The following is a 23694-nucleotide window of genomic DNA, read 5'->3' as shown; positions in this document are numbered from 1 at the left end:
GCTCAGTAGTGACATGTGGCTAGTGGCTACCATTTTGGACCACAGAGCTCTACGGTGACCTACTTAGACTATGTCAGTAGCTTTAGGTCATTTTTCAATTCCCCAGAGAAGGCTCTTCCAACCCTCTGCCTTAACAGTAAGGGCTGGCTGCTGGGGGTTTGAGAAACCAGAAGGGGGAAAGTGCTGGGTGTCTTAGTATATAGTATGCATAGATTAACTTATTATTATTATTTTTTAATATAGGATCCCTAGCCACAACTATGCCTGACATCCCCCAATCTAGAGACCCTCTGTTTTAACCTCTTCTAAGAATAAACGTCCAGACTTCTGCTGAAGTAAGAGAGGACAGTCTCCCAATATCTACAGATCTGCTTCTTAAACAGCTCTCAACCAATCTTATTTTTAACCTACTCTCCCCCCTCCACCCCATATTTCTGTAGTTATCTGGTGCCACTAATTCACGAGCCTTTTGTGGTTTCTTAAGTATACTTTGGATTGGTTATTGGCTTTTCCTACTTCTGGTTAGGACTCATGTTTTTTTGTTTTGTTTTTAATTCTCACCTGAGGATATATTTATTGATTTTTAGAGAGAGAGGAAAGGGAAAGAGAGAGAAAAACATTAATGTAAGAGAGAAACATCGATCAGTTGCCTCCCATATGCACCGCAACTGGGGATTGAACCCAACAACCTAAGTATGTGCCCTGACCAAGAATCGAACCTGCAGCCTTTTGGTGTATGGGGTGATGCTTCAATTAATTGAGCCACTCAGCCAGGGCAGGACTCGGCTTTCTTAGGTGTATTGGGTTTAACACTAGTCCTTCCATTTATTCCCCTGCTTCAAAATTTGGTTGAATTTGGTCTTTTCTTATTCTTCCCAACCTTGTAGCCTCCTTTCTTCCATCATTGTTTTCTTTCTAAAAAGGTCTTTTCTATAGATTTAGAAGAGTTTCAAGAAGGGGAAAAATTAAATGTTTTGATTCAGTGTACCATCTTTTACCTGGAAGTTTCTTTTTTTATTATTATTAAGTTTTACTTATATCTCCTTTTTCCCCAATAGACAACCCTCCCCCCCCCCCCCCCCCCGCAACCATTCCCACGCCGGGCAAGCCTCCTCCACCCCAGTGTCTGTGTCCATTGGTTATGCTAATATGTACATGGAAGTTTCTATTAATCTGTTTTCATGCGCAGATTTTGATATTAAAAAATTTTATTAAGTATTTATACATCCTTTAGTATCTATATTTGCAGTTTAAAGTTTTAGTGGAAAACTCAGTAGGAGGGACAGGAAGATGAAGTATTTAGTGCAGACCGGCTAGGAGAATTAAGGGGTTGGTTTGGGACAGAAGAGAATTGACAGTAAACAGGGTCAGTGGTGAGAGTGGAAGCATTTAGAGGGTTGAAATGATTAGAGTCCTTATTAAAAAGTTTTAAAAAAAGATTTTTAAAATTGATTTTGAGAGAGAGTGGAAAGGACAGAGAAACATCAATGTCAGAGCGAAACATCAATGTCAGAGCGAAACATTGATCTGGCTACCTTTTGCATGCCCCCCACTGGGGATCAAGCCCAAAACCCAGACCTGTACCCTGACCAGGAATTGAACCAGCAACCTTTCAATGCCCAACCAACTGAGCACACCACCCAGGGCAGTTCTTTTTACTTTTCATAATCTAGGAACTTCTTGTTTGCTATCTCAGAGAATCCACAAAACAACTAATGATACTTTTTAAAAACTTACTGTTTGCAACCAGTATACATAGGATCTCTAAGGATAATATACAGTATTATATAAATAAACCATACACCCTCAATATACTATAGCAGAAAGTTCCATTTTGATAATTGAATTGGGCTTGCTGTTCAGGTGTTATATGGGGTTCTGAAACAGAATTTTGTCTGGCCTGTGATTCTTTTTGCTGGTAGTTGCTGCCCTCTCTTGGACTAGTTGAGGAAATGCAGTTTTTATCCTGCATGGATCATTTTTTGCTCTCCTTACTCAAACTGAGAACTAAAACATGGATACTTTTTTTTAAAGAATTAAACCTGTTTTTAATGATACACCAAGGGAAACTATTATCTTCCTTCTTAAGAAAATATGTTTACTTTTGTATCTAAAGGCAAGAGTTAGTGGGCATTAAATGGGACAAGGCAGAAGAATTTGGGGAATACAGCTATTTGGGCTTTGGAATCTGGAGACTGGAGCTCCTACCCAGCTTGCCCCTAATCATGTGATCTCGATGATTTACTCCACCTGTCTGAGCTTCAGTTTCTTCACTGATACAGTGAAGAGGAGGAATATAATTTGAGGGCTTCTCCAGGGATTGTTATTTTAGGCAAGCAGCCCCAGGTTATGTTATTTGTTCATAGAAGATGTAATGACTAAGTCTCAGGCTCTGCCCTGAAGGAACTGAGTTTGGAAAAAGATAGAGGAGGCAGACAATCAAAAGACAATTGTAATCCTCTACTAGTGCTGTGTGACAAACAAGTACCTATTACTATGGAAACACAAAGAACAGTACCTGTCCAGTTAGAGGAGGTGTCATCCTGTAGGGCATCTTGGAGTTAGCCTTGAAGACATAGTAGGCTGAGGGAAGCAGCAGCCTGGGGAAAGTCGGTGGTGAGACAGCATGATCTACTTGGAACCTGTGGCTGGTTCAAGATGCCCAGAAGAGTTTGAGGTGGAGGGTTTGTTGAGATGAGTCGAGGGAAAGAAGCCAGAAATGTTATATGCCTTGCTTAGGAATTTGGATTTTGATGTGAGGGCAGTGGGGAGCTATTGAAGGGTTTTAAGTGGAGAATAACATGGACCATTTGGCATTTTAGAAAGATTACTCTTGAATATATAATATGGAGAATGGAGTTGGTGTGGTGCAGATGGGACTGAAAGCAGGGAGATCAGTTAGGAGGCTGTTGCAGTAAATCAAGCAGGAGATAATAATGGCGTGAACTTGGGTAGTAGTAGTGAGGATGGATGGAAGAGAAAAAAGAGTCTGTAAACAGAAGGAATAGGTTGCTGGTTTCCCTGAATCTGAACAATCCAGCTGGCACTGATTTATTACATCCAGGTTCTGTTACCTATGTTACTTACATCCATCCAAGAATTGTTTAGGTTTTGCTTGGTTCTGAGGGAACATTTTGTGTTTGGAGGACAAGATGCTGGAAGCAATTGGTCTCAGAGCAAATAATTTTGACCTTGGCAATGGCAACTTAAACTATACACACTCAACTCATCCTTTTTGTGGCTTGTGTCACTTCCCTGTGCCAGGCCACTTAGGGTGGTGATCAAAGGAATTGCTAGTCTACTTGGGTGTTGCTGTCTCTCCTTCATTATCCTTCTGTCTTCACTCCCCAGTATGCAGCACACATCAAGTAACTAAATTCTGTTGATGCTGAGCAAAGTTCTTATAGTTTCAAATGATTAGCACTCAGTCAGTGGAAGCTTGACTTCCTCAACCATGGAGGGCAAAATTAAGATTCACAGTTTAACTGGATTTAACTGAGAACTCTGACATGGGGACCATGAACATAATGATACAGATTTTTCTTGTCCATAAAAAAGTTAGTAAAATAGCTTTGTGGCAGGGTCAGAGGTTTGAAGAGGGTCAAAAGGTATTCACTGTACTCTTCTAAGGACATTAGCAAAAGAACATGGCTTAAAAATTAATTATTAGGGTGAAAAAGAATTCCTGCTTTCCCACACCTGCTCATTCAGACTTTTTCTAGTAAAGTATAGCATGTATACAGAAGAGAACATAAAACACATAGAATAATTATAAACCAAACACCTATATAACCAGCATCCATGTAAAGAAGTAGAATATTGTAAGCCCTCAAGAAGCCCCCTTGTTTATTTTTGCAGTCACAACTTTTCACCCACCCCAAGTAACTACTTCTTTGACATTTGTTGATATAATTTTATATCCTAAATAATATAATTTAGTTTTACATGTTTTTAAACTCAGTGTAAGTTAAATAATACATTCATCTTTGTGAGTAACCGTAAGTTCATTCACTTTTTTTTATTGATTTTTTTAGAGAGAGGAGGGAGGGGAGAGAGAGAGAGAGAGAGAGAGAGAGAGAGAAAGAGAGAAAGAGAGAGAAAGAAAGGCATCAATATGAGAGAGCAACATTGATTGGTTTCCACTAACCAAACCTGCAACCTGGTATGTGCCCTGACTAGGAATTGAACCTGCCACCTTTTGGTATATGGGACAGTGCTCCAACCAACTGAGTCACATTGGCCAGGGCCATTCATTTTCTTTCTTAATTTTCTTTAATATGTTTTATTGATTTTTTACAGAGAGGAAGGGAGAGGGATAGAGAGTTAGAAATATCGATGAGAGAGAAACATCGATCAGCTGCTCCTGCATACCCTCTATTGGGGATGTGCCCACAACCAAGGTACGTGCCCTTGACCGGAATCAAGCCCGGGACCTTTCAGTCCACAGGCCGACGCTCTATCCACTGAGCCAAACTGGTTAGGGTTCATTTTCTTTATGTAATCAATTTCCACTGTACCAATATACCAGTTTATCCATTCTAGTCATTATGGCTATTTGGATGGTTCTCTGTTTTAGATAGTATAGTGCTGCTGTGAACATTCTCATTAAATGGATCCTGCTATATATGTGCAAGTTTCAACAGAGTAGATATATAAAAATCAATTTGTTGAGGTGTAGTATATTAAATTTACTAGATAATGCCCATACTATTTTCCAAAGTGGCCATAGCAATTTACGTTACCAACTATGTGTGAGAGCTTCCGCTGCTCTGTGACCTGACAGACATGAAAATTTTTGCCAAACTCGGTGAGTGCAAAACGATATCTCATTGTAGTTTTAGTTAGCATTTCCTTGTTTACCAATAAAATTGTGCACGTTTCATAGGTTTATTGTTCATTGGATTCAGAGTCTTTTCGGGTTGCCGTCTCTTTCTTTTTTCTTCAATGAGCCATATGTTAGTGATCTTAAAATTCTTCTTGCCTCTTAAGAGAATGTGCTAAGGAACAGTTGGGCAGAAATCTTTTAGTTTGTGAGAAGTCACTTAGATCCTTTCAAGGAATTTTCTCTTCTTTTTTCTCCCAACTCATCTGGTATTTGGGAAGTTTCCTGGCATTTCACTGATCTCTCTTCTCCCTCCTTTTTCCCATTTCCTAGACTCTGAAGCGACTCATGGCAGATGAGGTAAGGAAATATTGTTCAGCATGTGCATGTTCTAGCTCATTTTCTACATTGCGATATTTACCAGTTACTATAACTTTGGTTTTCAATAACTTGTAAGTGATATAAGTTCTGCTCTCAGAGCATCCCAAAGCATTTTCCTAACTCTTCGCTCTATGTTTGGCTCATTGCATGCATTTCCCTGGCACACTCATTGGCTTCCAGGATTACCACTTTCTTTCTTCCAATATATTTTTTTATTGATTTCAGAAAGTAAGGGAGAGGGAGAGATAAAAACATCAGTGACAAGAGAAATTTATCAATCAGCTGCCTCCTACACGACCCCTACTAGGGATGGAGCCCACAACCCAGGCATGTGCTCTGACCATGACCTCCTGGTTCATGGGTCCGATTCTCAACCACTGGCCCACACTGGCTGGGCTCACTTTCCTTAAACTTCAAGTGAACTTGCAGTCTGGATGCCACTCATATCACTTGAAGCTCCATAATGCTTGCAGATACTTGTTGCTATTATTTTCAAACAGGTAGAGCTGACAAGCTGCAGCTTATCGGTGATTTTTTTATTTGAGCAACTCTACTTGAGGTTTGAGGAATGGTTCATGAGCATTTTGTTGGCAGGTGGCATATATACCCCTGAATTACATAGTAATCTTTGCAAGGGGATTTTGAAGAATATGTATTGAACTTTTGCTGCCTACATAAAACAAGTGCTACGGCATGTACAGAAGAAAGAAAAAGGAATCGTTTCTGGTTTTAAGGCAGGGGTGGGGAACCTTTTTTCTGCTAAGGGCCATATGGATATTTATAACATCATTCTTGGACCATACAAAATTATCAACTTAAAAATTAGCCTGCTGTGTTTGGTCGGACATTTAATTAACTCACCCCTAATGCCTTGGTGCAGAGCTAGACCAAATTATTTCGAGGGCTTTATATGGCCCGCAGGCTGAACATTCCCCACTCCTGTTTTAAGGCTCATTTATTCTCTGTGACTTACATCTATTAAAATCTGTGGTCATGTTTACCTCTGGAAGGGAAAGATCCTCTGAGGGCTTGGCCAGATTTATTATTGGATGGCTAGAGGGAAACAAAGGGCATTTAATTGAGATAGCTCAGTACATGAAATGCTTTCAGTTCTGTGCTACTAGAAATGGCAAGGGAGCTCAAGAACAAAGTTTTCTCTTTTTAGAGAGGTTCCAAATCTTAATACTCTAGTCCTTTTATTTTTGTGTAAACATGAGAGTACAGAGTCAGTATACTAAATTAGATATTAGATATGAAGAAGGCTGTTTTATTAATGCCAGAAGAATCTTGGACTAATCACAAACCAGAGGAATCATGTGTGTAGAAGAGGCTATTTAATGTGTATGTGAAAATGGATCGCTGCTAATAACTTTTTTCTCTTTCTCAGCTGGAGAGATTTACCAGCATGAGAATTAAGAAGGAGAAGGAAAAGCCCAATTCTTCTCATAGAAATTCATCATACGGGGATGATCCCTCAGCACAGTCATTGCAAGATATTTCAGATGAGCAAGTTTTAATACTTTTTGAACAGATGCTGGTAAGTTTCCCATCCCAAAATGTTGTTTCTTTCTGGTAATGCATTTGGGCATAGTGAGCCCTTTTTTGGTGCACATTCCCTCTAACTAACCCTAATTACAAAGAATTCCAGGCTTAACAGGGAACTTCTTACTAGCAGTTTCATTAATGAAGGGACTAAATATATAAGCACCAGTATATGAGATTTGAATCTGTGAGTTAGGCTTGGAAATGTCTGATCACTGACCACCTTGTTAATGTATTTCTGCCCAGCAACACTTTAGCCACAAAGACCTAGGGGGAGTGGGTCAGTTCCTGTGGTAGTGCAGAGACTTGGGTTAGCCAGAGTAGATGAAGTGTTGAAACATTCACAGCGAACTCTGTACAAAGAAGAGACTGAGGAATGGAAAGGCATCATTTGCCCAAGGTCTTCTATTCAATGGCGAATCTAGAAAGAGAATTCTGATGCTATATTCACTAAGAAGACCTTTAAAGCCTGTGACTGAAGCCAGTTAAGTAATGACGTATACATGGATGTGGCTTACTTTGCTGTTCTTAGTGAGGGACACTGAGTCGGGAGGACACTCGGTGAATGTCCATTAGTGATAAGTCTTGGAAAGTTTTGAGTACGTGCTTTTAAGATTTCTTAAGACTCATATAATGCCTGGATATATGATCTCAGATTCAAATAGAGACTAGTGCAGGCCTCACTTAATTAAAAGCATGAGCTTAAAGATAGGATCTGGTTTATAGTAAATACTCAACCAATACTACTATTATTTTTCACTGAAGCTTTTAGTTCATCTCTTAGTAATCCAAGTACCTTAAGAGTCTGAGTGTGATCTGTTGAGACAGTCTCCTTGCTGGATTACAAACTTAGATGTCTTTAGGGCCAGGGAGGTAGCATAAATAAGTTAATAGAAGATGATAAAAATGAGGACTGTGGTAAAATGAAGAAAGACTTTTGGCATTTTTGTTAGTTCCTATAGGTTTTGTAGCATTCCAGTTGGGAATACTGGTGCAGTAGTGGCAGATATTCTATTTTTAGAAGAAGCTAGAAATTTGTAATAAAAACCCCCACCACAATAATTCTTTAATAGCATCAAATATCATAGCTAACATCCAGAATTCCCCAATTAAGTCATTTAAAAAATACTTTTTTAATTCAAATCACAATTCCATATAAGGTCCATTATACTTAATATCCCCTTATGTTTCATTTAATCTATAGGTTTTTCTATAGAAACAGTTTGACTTGTAGAGTTTCTCCCACAATCTGAAATTTGATACTAGAAATTCGTATTTTTATTTGAAGTTTCCCAAATTTAAAATGTTGAGTTAGCCAAGCAAAACATACTTTATTTTTGGGTCTGATTCAATGTGAAGGCCAGCAGTTGGCAACTTTTGTGTTCAATTTAGCTGTAAAATGAGGGGGACAGCACCAGGAATTGAGTCAGAAAATGTCAAATTAATACTGCTATGTGGGAGCAGTGACCCGCCCTGCACACACACACACAAACACACCAAGAAAAAACAGATTATATCTATTGTTCCCCTGTGTTCGCCTCATTTCAAATAATATTCTGGACTTTTTAGGGTTAAACTTGTGCTCACTGAGATGCTGAGCTCAGGCACATAGGCTCATACATGTCATAGGCTCAAGTAGAGCCTTTCTCCCATAACACATTGCAGGTTATGTCTGTTGAGGGGCTTTTTCACAGTTTCCAGTGGACTGTGTGAAGTGGGGATAATGGGTGTTTAGGCCCTAGTGCTATAGAATTGGCTGGTGTCGATTTTGCTGTTGTTTGAATGATGTCAGTCACTCAGTACTTCAGTCTAAGAGATTATTAAGGTCCATCCTAAGTGCAAAAAACGTGTGCTTTTCGTTCAGTATAGTACAAATAAAATTTTCATTTAATATTGAGTCCATTTTTATTAGGAAAATGTTAAGTGTATCTATAATAATATCTATAATAATAAAAGCATAATATGCTAACTAGACCAGACGTCCTTCCGGATGACCCCCGGACGAAGCCGGGGCTGAGGCAGAGGTGGCTTCTGCGGCGCCGCAGCGTAGGTGGGGACCGAGCCCCTTCCACAAATTTTGTGCATTGACCTCTAGTATGTATAAAAATGTCTACAAGGATTTATACTAAAATATTAACCACATCTGTCCCTGAGGAATGTTCATCATCTGTAATGGCTGAACTCTCTAGGGATCAGGAAAATTTATTTATTCAATAAGCATTTAATGTATTCAGCTCTTCACTAAGTATATAAAATATTAAACACTGAAAACTTGTAAGGAAGTTGAGGCATTTTTGTTTTTTCCCTTTTTCCTCTACTAGGTGGACATGAACCTGAATGAGGAGAAACAGCAACCTTTGAGAGAGAAGGACATTATTATCAAGAGGGAGATGGTGTCCCAATACTTGCACACCTCCAAGGCTGTGAGTTCTGGGGCAGGTACCCCATGACAAACTTTGCCCTTATCTTGGACCTGTTTGTTTTGCCAATTTCCTAGAACATTTTATGTCTGTATCAGTTCTGTTTCATTCTGTTATAACAAGCCTACTTGCTTTGTACTTTCACTTAAGTTATCAATCTCACATACTTTTTGTCTGATTCAATTTTCATGAAGTGTATATGGGGAATGGGGTGGGAAGTTCTGAGTCTCACATGGTTTGGTGGTATGTATGATGGGTATTTGCCTTGATATTATTTAAACTGTATTGACTAATACTAGTCCAGTTTATGACTGGGTCCAGGGTTTACTGATCTCTCTCTATGCTCCTTTCTAGGGCATGAGCCAAAAGGAGAGCTCTCGGTCTCCCATGATGTACATTCAGGAGTTGAGGTCAGGCTTGCGGGATATGTCTCTGCTCAGCTGCCTGGAGTCCCTTCGTGTCTCCCTCAACAACAACCCCGTCAGGTGAGATTTTGAGGTGGTATCAGGAGTAAGAGCTCAGGGTTGAGTTCACTGGTGGGGACTGATGATGAATAGAGTCAGGGAAGTATGAAAATGTTCTAGATAGAGAGTAAGAAGTTGCCAGGATAAACTTTGTTTTTGTACCGATGAAATTATTGATGCGATTAATATTGCATTGTCTATGTCTGTTCCTTACAGCTGGGTGCAAACATTTGGTGCTGAGGGCCTGGCCTCCTTGCTGGACATCCTTAAACGACTCCATGATGAGAAAGAGGAGACTGCTGGGTAAGGACTTCCAAGTTTTGACATCTTCTAGGTAGAGAGTGGTAGAGGACTTGGCTATTTGCTTCAAAGGAGAAAATAGCAGTTAAATGGAAAGTTATGGACTAGGGGAATATCCTGTTAGCTGAGAATGGGGTTTATCATAGGGGTGACTAGAGGGAGAATGATGATTATAGATACAGGAAAAGGAGGAGGAACTTAAATTTCCTAGTGAATAACGCAGGATATATATCACATAAGATTATGAGTCTCTCAGCCTAGGTTCTTAGCTCATCTGGAAATAGGGTCTGATTTAGTCTAGAGCTCCCCTGTGATCTGATCTGGGTCATATCTAATCTGGAAGTCTTACAGTGCACTTCATCAGTTCAGAACCAGCTTTATGACAGTCTTCAGGGTTAGAATAATCCTAGGGATACCTTAGACTGTCTTAGCTTTCCTTGAAGCCAGCCTGACCCAAAGCAACTTCTTTACTTCCTGGAATCTTTCAAAAACAGGGCCTATACCTCCTGAATACAGACTTCAAGTAGTAATAGATGGAATATTATCCTGATAGAATTTAGTACTTTGGAGCCAAGAGGGAATTAATGGGAAGATTTTAATGTAATTCTAAATCTTGGATTTTGAGAGGATTAACCAAAGGTCTTTGATTGTGGGGATCCCTCTTTACTACCTGTTTTTGCCAGTGTTTCACAGCAAAGTGCCATGAGCTAGAATTTACTCAGATACTAGTCGGGGATGTTCCATAGACCCTTGTTTGCAAGACTGAAAAGTCAAATGGGAGCGGGGTATAGAATAAGGGGACTTCAGTGATTATGTTTTCTACATGCAGGAGCTATGATAGCCGTAACAAGCATGAGATCATTCGCTGCTTGAAAGCTTTTATGAACAACAAGGTGAGATTTTCCCCCATTGCAACCCCATCATGATCCCTATTCTTTCTCTTCTATTGGCAAACACCAAAAAGGACTTAGGAATATGAAGTTCAAGATTTCTAGTTTTCCCTTTTAGTATTATGACTTTTTTTTTTTTTTAAACATATTTTATTGATTTTTTTTTTTTTTACAGAGAGGAAGGGAGAAAGAGAGTTAGAAACGTTGATGAGAGAGAAACATCGATCAGCTGCCTCCTGCACATCTCCCACTGGGGATATGCCCGCAACCCAGGTACATGCCCTTGACCGGAATCGAACCTGGGACCTTTCAGTCCGCAGGCCGATGCTCTATCCACTGAGCCAAACCAGTTTCGGCTAGTATTATGACTTTTGATTGCCACATATACATGCTTCTTTGGACCCTTTCCCCCCAGTTGTAATGTGTTTCAGAGAGTAGGGTCATTTTTTTTTCCTTTTTATAGTTTTCTTTTGCTAATTCTTGAATTTCCTGACTTGTAGTTACTGTTTTTTAAAGGTTTGTGTTTGGGTTTGTTTTCCCAGACAGTCATACTGTTAAAATCTCCCTCCCTCTCTCTCCCTCCCTCCCTCCCCCTTCTTTCTTCCTCTTCCCCTTCCCCTTTCTCTTCCCTTCCCTTTCCTTCCTTTCTTTTGTATTTAAAACCAGGGAACCCATGGTTATTTGTTCCTGAGTAAAATCTAACTTCCTCACTGTTTAATTTTGTTATAATTAACTTATTCCATTGGGTTGGGGTGGGGGACATTAAAAAGAAACATAAAAATCCAAGATTTGAACTCTTGGAAGACATAGAAGTCTGTTGTGAATCTACTGGAAAATTACTTTGCCATGCTAATTTCTGTTTGGCTCCATTGGGGAACGTATTCTACCCCTATATTAGTTTGCTAGGGCTGCTGTAACAAAGTACTACAAATTGGGTGTCTTAAACAACAGAAATTTATTGTCTCACAGTTTGGATACTAGAAGTCCAAGATCAAGGTGTTGGCAGGGTTGGTTCCTTCTGAAGTCTGTGAGGGAGAGTACGTTCCCTGCCTTTCTCCTAGCTTCTAGTGGCTTGCTGGCAGCATCTGGCACTCCTCAACTTGTAGATGCATCTCCCCAACCTCTGCCTTCATGTTCACATGGCATTCTCTTTGTGTGCATGTTTATGGCCACATTTCCCTTTTTTATAAGGACAAGTCATTGGATTTAGGACTCCACCCTATTTCTTATATGACCTTGTTGTAACTGGGAGTTAAAACTTCAGTGTATGAATTTTGGAGGGAAATACCATAATGACTCCTAAATGTGTCCTGCGTTGGATGCTTTCATCTTGAAGCCTCCCTTCTCTTCTTGTCGTGCCAGTTTGGAATCAAGACCATGTTAGAGACAGAAGAAGGAATCCTGCTGCTGGTCAGAGCCATGGATCCTGCTGTTCCCAACATGATGATTGATGCAGCTAAGCTGCTTTCTGCTCTTTGTATCCTACCACAGCCAGAGGACATGTATGTGACGAATTATTTCTCTTCATCGTCTTTTTTACCATCTTCCCTAGTCTAGAGGAAAATTGAGTTGCTTGGGTGGCCACATGGTTTTAAATATGTATTTTTTCTCAGACATGAACACCGTGAATATTAATATTTAAGGAAGATTGTCAGGTGATGGGGGCTATCCTGAATGTACCACTGGTTATAGTCAAATAGGTCCAGATCTCCATCTGTGTTGTCTAGGGACAAGGGTTTCTTTTTCCTTTTTTTTTTTTTTTAAAGCTTAGAAGCAACACAATATTATTCTTTAAAGTCCAAACAACACAGAAATATATAAAATAAAATTTACCAACCTTATGCCTTTGGCAAATCCTATTCTGCCCAGATAACCACTGTTAATGACTTGATACTGTCTCATATATCTTTTTCTAGCACAGAAAAATATATTGCATTTCCTAGATTCTAAGATATCTTATACCACTCCAAAAGATGGTATTCTAGAACTAAGAAAAAATGGCTTTTGCCTACAAAACTGATTTCATGTATAATACAGCGTTTTATTTTTTGTGGAGGTGTTTAACAAAAGCTAGATTATACCATTAATTTTTTTCAGCTTGTTTTTATTTAACAGGAGATTTTAGACATTCTTTTATGTCAACATTTGTTGATATCTTTCCTGGCTATTTAACATTCCATATTCTGTATATTGCATAATTTATTTAACAATTTTTCCATTTTTTTAAAGCATACCTGGCTCTTACTCCAGGTGATAAGAATTTTTTTTTTTTTAAATATATTGATTTTTTACAGAGAGGAAGGGAGAGAGATAGAGAGTTAGAAACATCGATGAGAGAGGAACATCGATCAGCTGCCTCCTGCACACCCCCTACTGGGGATGTGCCCACAACCCAGGTACATGCCCTTGACCGGAATCGAACCTGGGACCCTTCAGTCCGCAGGCCGACGCTCTATCCACTGAGCCAAACCGGTTTCGGCTGGGTGATAAGAATTTTTACTCTTGCAAATGATTCTATAATGAGCATCCTCGTACATCAGGGGTGGGGAATGTCCAGCGGGCCGTATAAGGCCTGTGAAATCATTTAGTCTGGTGCTGCTGAGGCATTAGGGGTGAGTTAATTAAATGTTTGACTAAAATAGCAGGCTAATTTTTAAGTTGATGATTTTGTATGGCCCGAGAATGATGTTATAAATATACGAATGGCCCTTGGCAGAGGAAATGCCCCCACCCCTGTTGTACATCTATTCTTTCACATTTATTCATTTATGTTCGATAGATTTCTACACATAGGGCAAATGTTATGTGCATTCAAAATTGGTATTATTAAATGTCCCTCCAAAAGTTGTACCAATTTATATTCCATAGAACAGGGGTCTTAATTATAGGTAGGAGTCTAAGGATGGGTTTTAAGGTACATTTTTTTGAAGAGATCATCTTTAGCTTTCAGCACATTCTGGCCCCTGTTCTAGGTGATGAGGAGAATAATGTGAGAAATCCAGAACGCCGATAATGTTGCATTTCCTAACTGATCTATGTCCCTGCATAATCTACTTGCTATGTGTGTCTGTGTCAGAGCACCTGGGCAATTCTCTCCCTTTCTTTTCTCCTGGGCAGGAATGAAAGGGTTTTGGAAGCCATGACAGAAAGAGCTGAGATGGATGAGGTGGAACGTTTCCAGCCACTGCTGGATGGACTAAAAAGTGAGACCTCCATTGCACTCAAGGCATGTATATCCCCTGAAACTGGGCCCAAGAGTAGAATTCTACATGGAAAGACTTAAGTTCATTTGACCTTTTAATAGAGCACATGGAATGGTTCCCAACTACATATTTTATAATTTGTTAGGAAAGGAAAATGATTGTCCTTCTCTCCAAGCAGGCAGAGAAAGAACTGTCCCTCATTATGAAATGGGGAAAATATATCTATTCACAAATTAGGAAAACCAAGGCCTACAGCAAAGTATACCATCAGATCCTTGGAATTATTTAGACCTCTGAGCTCTCCAGACCTGTGCTCAAACCAGGTCATATTGCTCCAGCAAAAAGTCATTCTTGTAGCATTTTCTAGGTTGTATTTGGGGTCCTCGGAATGCATGTAACAAGATTGAAATCTTTATGTTTAGGAGTTTACACTGACATAAGCTGCTGAATTTTTTAATTTTAGGTGGGATGCCTACAGCTAATCAATGCTCTCATCACACCAGCTGAAGAACTTGACTTCCGAGTTCACATCCGAAGTGAACTGATGCGCTTGGGGCTGCATCAAGTGTTGAAGGTGAGATGCAGCCTTTCATTACAAAGTCTGGACTGATTTCTTCCTGCTCTTACAGCCTAGTCATCCCAGGGATAACTTGGGTTTTCAATTTAAAAACCAGGTTGAAAGGCTTGGGTTTTTAGTCAACATAGGACACTTCTGGGTTCTCTGACTTCTATTTTTGTTGTGGACAGGATCTTCGGAAGATTGAAAATGATGATATGAGGGTGCAACTAGGTGTGTTTGAGGAGCAAGGGGATGAAGATTCCTTTGACCTGAAGGGACGGCTGGATGACATTCGAATGGAGATGGAATATCCTTTAACTGACTGGGTTCAAGACAGGAAAAATTCAGTTGTAGATACTTTCATGGAATAGTGTGGGGGTGATGACATCAGCATGCATGTCTTCTTGGTAGATAAGGCAGGTGTCTTTGATTTCTGTTGGATTTATTTACCTCAGCACGGACCAGGAAAGTTAGGAAAGGTGATCTGAGGGTTGTTTAGCATGGAAGCAGCCCTCGGAATTAGTATAGACCTCCTAGAACATGATAGCTTAACTTACTAAAATGTAGAGTTGGTTTTAGAGAATATATACAAGTCAGGGAGTAGGGTTATAATTTGCTTTCTTGTATGTGTTCCTGAAACTGACAGAGGGAATAATTTGGTTACCTATTGATATTTACCACAAGTGACTTTGAGACAGTTATCTTTTAGTTTCTGATTGATCTTCAAGCCAAATACTAGCAATCCTCTATCTCTGTATCATACCACCAAATCATTGGTCCCCTTGCTAAAGGAAGTTTATAGAGCTTAAAGTTTCAGACAATAATTATAGGAAGAACAGCTGTTAGAATAGAAGAGCATCTTGCTACTTTTCCTGAGAGTTGGGTATGCCACCTCTCATAGTATCTAAATATATGCTTTCCTTAGCTTCTTCCTCTTTCCCACTGATTTCAGTGAAGTCTTCCAATTTCTCTTAAACACGGTGAAGGACTCAAAGGCAGAGCCACACTTCCTGTCCATTCTGCAGCACCTACTCTTAGTCCGAAATGACTACGAGGCCAGGTAAAATGGTATACCTGTGGGAAGTTTTGAATTTAAGCCCAAGTGGAAAGAACAAAATCCTTAAGTTCAAAGATTGTCTATAAAGGGAAAAAGAAAAGGCAAGAATTAGGTTTCATTTTTAGTCATAGATATAAAGAGAGTTGTCAGGGGTTCCTTTAATCCAACTGAAAGGCATCTCTATGGAAGAAGTCACAATGTCTAAGGTACAATGCCCTTCCTTTTTTGGTAGTGTGGAGTGAAGATGATAGCAAAAGGGGGTAAATTTAAAGTTCTCTTAGGTTGTCTGAAAGTAAAGATTTAGCAGTACTGTCCATTGACAGGAAGGCTCAAGCCCAAGTGTTTAGATGGGAAAGGATTGGCACTAGAAGGCAGATGGCAAGAAGTTTGACTCTCTGAAGTAGATGGGGTACCTGATATGGAAGTGGTTTCTTAGATGGCAGCCATACTTCTGTTAATTTTATGAAAAGGTCTTTTCCAGAGCACTTTCCTCAGGTCCCTCTATTGTCAAAGCAGTTACCTTTTTTTTAATCCTGAATACTTCTGAAAATTATATTGTGGTTTTCCTTTTATTTCTTCCATAGACCGCAGTATTATAGGTTGATTGAAGAATGTATTTCTCAGATAGTTTTGCACAAGAATGGGGCTGATCCTGACTTCAAGTGCCGGCACCTCCAGATTGATATTGAGGGTTTGATTGGTAAGTGAATTCATCCATCTGGTTCCTTAACATACTGCTTCTGCCTTTCGTTTTGTATCTTCCAGTGAAAATTTCAGAGAAGATATCTTTTTGATTCTCAGGTATTTCCATGTTGTCTTTTTCTTAGGTGTTAACCAACATCTGTGTTAAAAATATATAGGCCTTAAGTTTATTTCTACATAATTTTAAAATTTAACCCTTTCTCACACACTACCCCATCTTTTGAAGGGGCTTCAGCTGTAAGCAAGGACTCTGGCTGGTTTCAGAAATTCATAAGTAAGACTTGTAGGCATTCTTCATGCCATTCAGCATGGTGGCCTTACCAGCCACATAAGCATCTTATGTTGAACTTAACTGAAGGTTCTTTATTTAGCGCAGAACATTAAGAAAGGCAATACAAATAAACAAAAGGACCAAAGACTGCCCTGGTTATATTGAAGGGCTTAGGCAGTGACGGGGAAAACAAGAGAATTGGGAGCTTTACTTCCTGACTCTTCTTCTTTTCAGATCAAATGATTGATAAAACAAAGGTAGAGAAATCTGAAGCCAAAGCTACAGAGCTGGAAAAAAAGGTGGGTGTGAGAGAAAAAACAATTGGGTGTATCATTCTTTTTCTAAGGATTATGATATTTCTAACATGTGAAACATACCTGAGATGTTTTGAAAGTATTCAGCACACGATAACAGTTCCTAATTATCAACAGCAAGTGGATATGAATGTGATCATGAGTAGCTAGTTAGTGTGACTTTGCACAGTTTTGGACCCCTGGGCAGGACAGGAAAGACAGCCAGCACTCATATAATACTGAAAGCACTCTTGGGTTTACTTGGCATCTCAGGCCTCTTTTCCCTGGAACAATAGGAACTGGAATATATCTGAATTCTCCTTTTCTCTTCAGTTGTTAAAGACTCCTTTTGTGGTTGATAGGTTTTGATCCTAGAGACTACTGGGATTATACGCCATGGCTGACCTGATTAAATGTCTTTAAAATCTTAAGTGTTTGTTTTTTAATTGTAACTCCAAAAATAGATAAACTATGGAAATGGTCTTTTGTTCCCCCTCTTTTATCCATGATTTTCAGGTCAGAATCATGGTGTTCTTTTTTTCCCAGGCATTCCCTAGGTCAGTGAGCTCTATGGATCAGAGATTGGCACAAAACAGTAAATTATGGGGAATAACGCTATGCTTCTTGCTGAGATAGCTTACTGGGAGCCTGATTCCTTTCTCCTCTAGCTGGATGTAGAGTTAACAGCCCGACATGAGCTACAGGTGGAAATGAAAAAGATGGAAAGTGACTTCGAGCAGAAGCTCCAGGATCTTCAGGGAGAAAAGGATGCATTGGGTTCTGAAAAGCAACAGATTGCCACCGAGAAACAGGACCTGGAAGCAGAGGTGTCTCAGCTCACAGGACAGGTAATGTCTGAGCAGGGAAAGCAGAGTGACCTGTTACTGCCATCAGCAACCTCAGGATGAGTCTGTCTTGGAGCAGGAGTCATCTTACTCCCAGGGAGGGTTCAGCTACTAGTAGGTAATCTAGTTAGATCGTGAATATTTTAAAAATCTTTTACTTTTTTTGTTTGTTTTGTTTTGGAGATTAGTAATACATAAGATTGAAAATTTGAAAAATACAGAACAACATAGAATAAAATAATTCACAGCACTACCCAGAAATAGATAATACTCTTCTAATACATTTAGAAGTAGAAACTAAATAAATTGTTCTCATATTTGTTTATTTTCTCCTATTTGTCATCTCTGGACAGATTGGACAGATTTATCCTTACACATTCTCTCTGCAGTTATAAATATTTGAATGATCTGTGATATCTGATAACCTGATCACTTATGTAGTTACATGATTACCTGTATAGCACATGTGTTAATTATATAACTAGAATATTTGATTTACTTGGTCTTTGCATTTTCTAATCAAAGGGAGAATTTAACATAAAGGTTGAAGTTGCCTTTTTTATATATATATATATATATATATATATATATTTATTTATTTTTTTTTTAATTGATTTTAGAGAGGGAGAGAGAGATAGAAATATCAATGATTAGAGAGAATCATTGATCAACTGCCTCCTGCACGCCCCACACTGGGGATTGAGCCCGCAACCCGAGCATGTGCCCTGACCGGAATCAAACCATGACCTCCTGGTTCATAGGTTGATGCTCAACCACTGAGCCACACTGGCCAGGCATGAAGGTGCCTTTTTAATGCAAAGCATGCTGAGCTAAGAACATAAAGACCTGAACTTTAATTTCACCTTGTCACTAAATAGTTATGTGACTTCAGGCGAATCATTTCATTTCTGACTCCTTTCACACCCTTCACGTATGAAATGAGAAGGTGGGGTTAAGTAATTTTTTAGGCTCCTTTAAACTCCAGTTGTTCCTGAGGTAGAGTGAGAAGTATACTTTCATTGATGTTGTTTTTCTAGGTTGCCAAGCTGTCCAAGGAATTGGAAGATGCCAAGAAAGAAATGGCTTCTCTCTCTGCTGCAGTTACTGCTGTAGCCCCTCCCAGCGGTGTTACTGTTCCCCCTGCCCCTCCTCTGCCTGGTGACTCTGGCACTGCTATTCCACCCCCACCTCCTCTTCCTGGGGGTGGCACCATTCTTCCTCCACCACCTCCCCCTCCTCTGCCTGGTGGCTGTGGCACTGCTATTCCACCCCCACCTCCTCTTCCTGGGGGTGGCACCATTCTTCCTCCACCACCTCCCCCTCCTTTGCCTGGGGGTGCTGCCATCCCCCCACCTCCTCCTTTGCCTGGGGGTGCTGCCATCCCCCCACCTCCTCCTTTGCCTGGGGGTGCTGCCATCCCCCCACCTCCTCCTTTGCCTGGGGGTGCTGCCATCCCCCCACCTCCTCCTTTGCCTGGTGGTGCTGCCATCCCCCCACCTCCTCCTTTGCCTGGGGGTGCTGCCATCCCCCCACCTCCTCCTTTGCCTGGGGGTGCTGCCATCCCTCCACCTCCTCCTCCCTTACCTGGTGGACCAGGAATGCTGCCTCCTCCTCCTCCCCCTCTTCCTGGTGGTACTGGAATCCCCCCACCCCCTCCATTTCCTGGAGGCCCTGGCATTCCTCCACCTCCACCAGGAATGGGTATGCCTCCACCTCCCCCTTTTGGATTTGGAGTTCCTGCAGCCCCAGTTCTGCCATATGGACTAACCCCAAAGAAGCTTTATAAGCCAGAGGTACAGCTCCGGAGGCCAAACTGGTCCAAGGTGAGAATTTCTGTGCATTTCTTTATCAGTACATCTTCAGAAACCACTTCACTTTTCTACTTTGTACTTTGTTCATGATTGGGCTTCCCTTTCTTGTGACTCACATCTGTCTGTCTTTAGTGCCACTCATGCATGTGTGTATTCAGCAGGTATTAGATATCTCCTATATGCTAGACATCATTTTGGAAAGTTCTTTGAGGCCAAACTCTGCTACAAAACCTAAAGTTAGTATTTTTGGCCTCTGAGGATTTGAGTGCTGGGGAAACACACAGTTTGATAACAGTCATTTCACTAATCTACAAGGTACTGATAATTTTGCTGATCTCAAGTCATGGATTAGTGGATACAGCCCCATTACCTCCACCCTCCGGTAAATGAGTTCACAGGGGATGTTTGCATTGTCCAGTATTATTCCCACTATGTATTTGCATTTAACCTTTTTCTTCCAGAAACCAAGTTAAAATAGAGTTAAGGAATTGTAAAAAGAACAAATTTGGCACAGTTAGCCAAATTGATGGGAAAATATGTGATGTAGCCCTAACCGGTTTGGCTCAGTGGATAGAGCGTCAGCCTGCGGACTCAAGGGTCCCAGGTCCGATTCCGGTCAAGGGCATGTACCTTGGTTGCAGGCACATCCCCAGTAGGGAGTGTGCAAGAGGCAGCTGATCAATGTTTCTCTCTCATCGATATTTCTAACTCTCTATCCCTCTCCCTTCCTCAGTGGAAAAAATAAAAAATATATATATTTTTAAAAGAATATGTGATGTAGAACAGGGGAAGATGTGAAATAATGCCTTAATGCTTCTAAAACTAGTGGGTTTGAGGTTAGAAGGATGATACGTAGCATAACTTGAATAATCATCAACAAACACACTGGAAGCATCATCTCCCGATTTCATCATGAAGAGCACAGCTGTGTATCACAGGTCCATCTGATTCTGGTATAGACAGTGCTCATAATCGGCCAGCCACCTCTTGCTTCTTAATCAGTTTTCTAGGATGGAAAGTACAGAACTCAGCTTAGTAACTGTTAACACCCTGCCTGTATCCACAGTTTGTCGCTGAGGACCTTTCCCAGAACTGCTTCTGGACAAAGGTGAAGGAGGACCGCTTTGAGAACAATGAACTATTCGCCAAACTTACCAGTGCCTTCTCTGCGCAGACCAAGAGTGAGTTCCTTCCTCATTCATGCAAAAAGGGCCAATGTAGTATTTAGAATATCCTATAAATGGGTTTCCCATCTTTTTCCCTTCCCTGGGTGAGGGTTGAAGAGAGATGGGATTTCAACTTGGAAGAAAATAAGATGTTTTTATATTTTGGGGATGCTGGGTTTGTGAAAGAGAATTGTATGTAGGTTGCTATTTCTCCCTGCCCTCTCTCCCCCCACCCCACCCAGTTGTTTTACATGTAGGTATTTTATATCATTATAACTTGTGGGGATATGAGATAAGGTGACAGCTCAGTCTGGCCCCATTTTGATGATGCTCTTGAACCAATTCTGGCACTGCTGTTAAGGTACTACCTCCAGACCTACCTACATAATTGATGAGGGTTGGGCAGAGTCTTTATAGGTCAGCTGGTTGAGCCTACTGTCTGCAGTAACAACAAACCATGTGTGATTCCTTTTTTTTCTTCCATTTTTCTCCAATATCTGATGCTTTCTCCATCCTGGCCCTTTGCTTCTGCAGCATCAAAAGGTAAGTATATAGAAGGGCCTTTTCATTGGATGTCTTTAATATTAGAGAAAAAGTGAAACAGATGTAAAGGAATTTCTCTTTAGAAAACTGAGACTAAAGATTGGGGTTGATTTATCTTTTCCTAGTATTTTTTCTTTTTTTTTAAGAGTACAGGAGAACCAGTAGCTGTGTTGTTAACTGTCAGGAAAGAAATTAAGCTACCATATACTTATTCTGTCTTTGGAATGTGAGGGACAAATTAAGTAATAATACCATTATCTTACATTTGTGTAAATTGGCACACTGTCTTAATTTCAAGTTCTAGAAACTTCAGAGATGAGGACTCAGAGAACCCAGATCTCATCAGTGTGAAAACAGGGTTTACTTTGCTTTCTGGTGCTTTAAACATGTCTAGTATAACATTTCAGAACATTCCTCCTTAATTTTTTTTAAGTTGGTAACCAGTTGCAGTTACCAAGTCTCTTATTCATAGTCTTACTATTGATAGTATAATTAAATGATAAGCCCTAACCGGTTTGGCTCAGTGGATAGAGCGTCAGCCTGCAGACTCAAGGGTCCCGGGTTCGATTCCGGCCATGGGCATGTACCTTGGTTGCAAGCACATACCCAGTAGGGAGTGTGCAGGAGTCAGTTGATCGATGTTTCTCTCTCTCATCCATGTTTCTAACTCTCTATCCCTCTCCCTTCCTCTCTGTAAAAAATCAATAAAATATTTTTTAAAAATAAATAAATGATAAATACTCATTACTATATAAATATTCCATCTTCAGATGAAGAAGTAGAGACATGGGTTAAAAACTTTTTCGAGGCCATTATAATATGTGCCAGAGCCAGGGTTCACACTGCAGACTGTGCAACTCCAAGCCCCTGCTCTAGCTTTGGCTTCTCAGACATGTATGTCTCTGCCCTGAGAGCTTCTGAGAATGAAGATCCAGACAAAGCTGGAAGCAGGGATACGCTGGCTTCTGCAACACTTCATTCATTTAGGCACAAATGTCCTTGAATTGACAGTGACTCGCAGGTACAAAAAAGATTAGATTAGGGAAGGTGAGATATCGGATATTTAGGGTTGAAGGGGAGCCAGATTCTGATTACAGTATATTCAACTGTAGCAGTTGGACAAATAAGACATGCTTATCTAGTTCTTGTAGAAGCCCTGCTTAGATGATTTCAGCCCAGTAGCTGCAGCTTGATGAGGAAGTTATTTGGACACTAGGTTTTCATAATATTGCATTATTTCCTCTCTCACTTGCTAAATGCAACTCCTCTATTTTAAAACATGCCTGTATCTCTCATATTTTATTTCTACCTAAAAGTTCTCATATACCTCCTGGCTTATCCAGTATCAGGCATTAAAGAAAACATCTCTCTCACTCTCTACATCTGCCTCCTATAGTTAAAGGTCTTCAGCCACTGGCTTCATTAAGGTTCAAGAAGATAACGTACCTTTTTCTAAGAGGAGAGCTAGGAGAGAGGAATGGTCCTCAAATTTATACTGCAAGTTCTCACATACATTTTTCTCTCTCAAGGGTTATTCTCTTATTTCTGAACTCTTGACTTCCTATATATCAGGAATTTACTTAGTTGATTTATTTGTTGCCAAGAGTTCAGATTTGATAGGCAGTGCTATAAAAGGTCTAGTACTTTCTCATTTTCCTTATGATGATCAGTAAGGAGTCTTTATCTTGGTCTCTTTGTTGACTCTGCTTCTTTAATTCCTTGGGAACATGCTCAATATTGTAGTTAACTTTTTTTCATCCTCTCCTAGGGAGCATTTTTATCATGGTGGTGGCCTCAGGTCATTATCTATAGTATGTATAAGATAACTAGCTTTTCATTCTGCTTTCTTCTAACTCTTTTATTGATTACACGATCCCATTAAAACCATTATGTTTTAAAACAGCGTGGTAAGTGATAACTGATGTTCTTCTTAGGTTTATTACTTTCTTTTAAAAACCTTTTGGGTTCTTAAGATCCACAAACTAATGCCCCTTAATAGTTGTGAGGTGAACGATATATATAGCATTAGATGGTCTCTCTCTGTTAAAATATGAGGTGCATTATGGGAACTGTGAGGATAGAACAGTTCTCTAAGTGGTTAATGACTGAATTAGAAAGAACTCTGGCAAAAAAGTAAGATCTTGACCAAGAGCTGAGAATTTCATAAAAACAACAGTATTCTAGTTAGGATAGAACTGTGTGAGTCCAGATCCCAAGGTTTGTGCTGCTGTCCCACAGGTCAGACTGCTGACAGCTCTGGCGAGGTTTACTTGTCCTGCTCTCGCAGAACTTTCATGGTTCAGGCTTTAACAGGAGTCTGTGGTGGGGAAGCAAGCTCCTCTTTCCCAAAAGGGATCCAAGGGTCTTTTCCCTTTTCCCTGTGATCCTCTTCTGTCCACTTCATGACACCCACCCAGTTAGGTCT

General features: G+C 40.1%; 1 protein-coding gene across 1 annotated transcript in view; it reads left to right on the top strand.

Annotated features, from left to right (window-relative positions):
- Positions 1-23694, top strand: part of DIAPH1 (diaphanous related formin 1) — an 84740-nt gene that overhangs the window by 22632 nt on the left and 38414 nt on the right. Inside the window, exons 2-17 of the mRNA XM_081093502.1 lie at positions 5156-5182; positions 6591-6740; positions 9067-9168; positions 9520-9650; positions 9846-9932; positions 10759-10822; positions 12182-12321; positions 13937-14045; positions 14486-14596; positions 14770-14888; positions 15525-15641; positions 16223-16338; positions 16846-16910; positions 17573-17752; positions 18787-19572; positions 20627-20741. Coding sequence (XP_080949628.1) covers positions 5156-5182; positions 6591-6740; positions 9067-9168; positions 9520-9650; positions 9846-9932; positions 10759-10822; positions 12182-12321; positions 13937-14045; positions 14486-14596; positions 14770-14888; positions 15525-15641; positions 16223-16338; positions 16846-16910; positions 17573-17752; positions 18787-19572; positions 20627-20741 — 2419 coding nt within the window. The remainder of the gene's footprint in view (positions 1-5155; positions 5183-6590; positions 6741-9066; positions 9169-9519; positions 9651-9845; positions 9933-10758; positions 10823-12181; positions 12322-13936; positions 14046-14485; positions 14597-14769; positions 14889-15524; positions 15642-16222; positions 16339-16845; positions 16911-17572; positions 17753-18786; positions 19573-20626; positions 20742-23694) is intronic.

Source organism: Myotis nattereri (assembly GCF_964212035.1).
Source record: "Myotis nattereri genome assembly, chromosome: 5".
NCBI lineage: Eukaryota > Metazoa > Chordata > Mammalia > Chiroptera > Vespertilionidae > Myotis > Myotis nattereri.
Note: the sequence above shows the minus strand (reverse complement) of the source record. Positions and strands in the feature narration are given on the sequence as shown.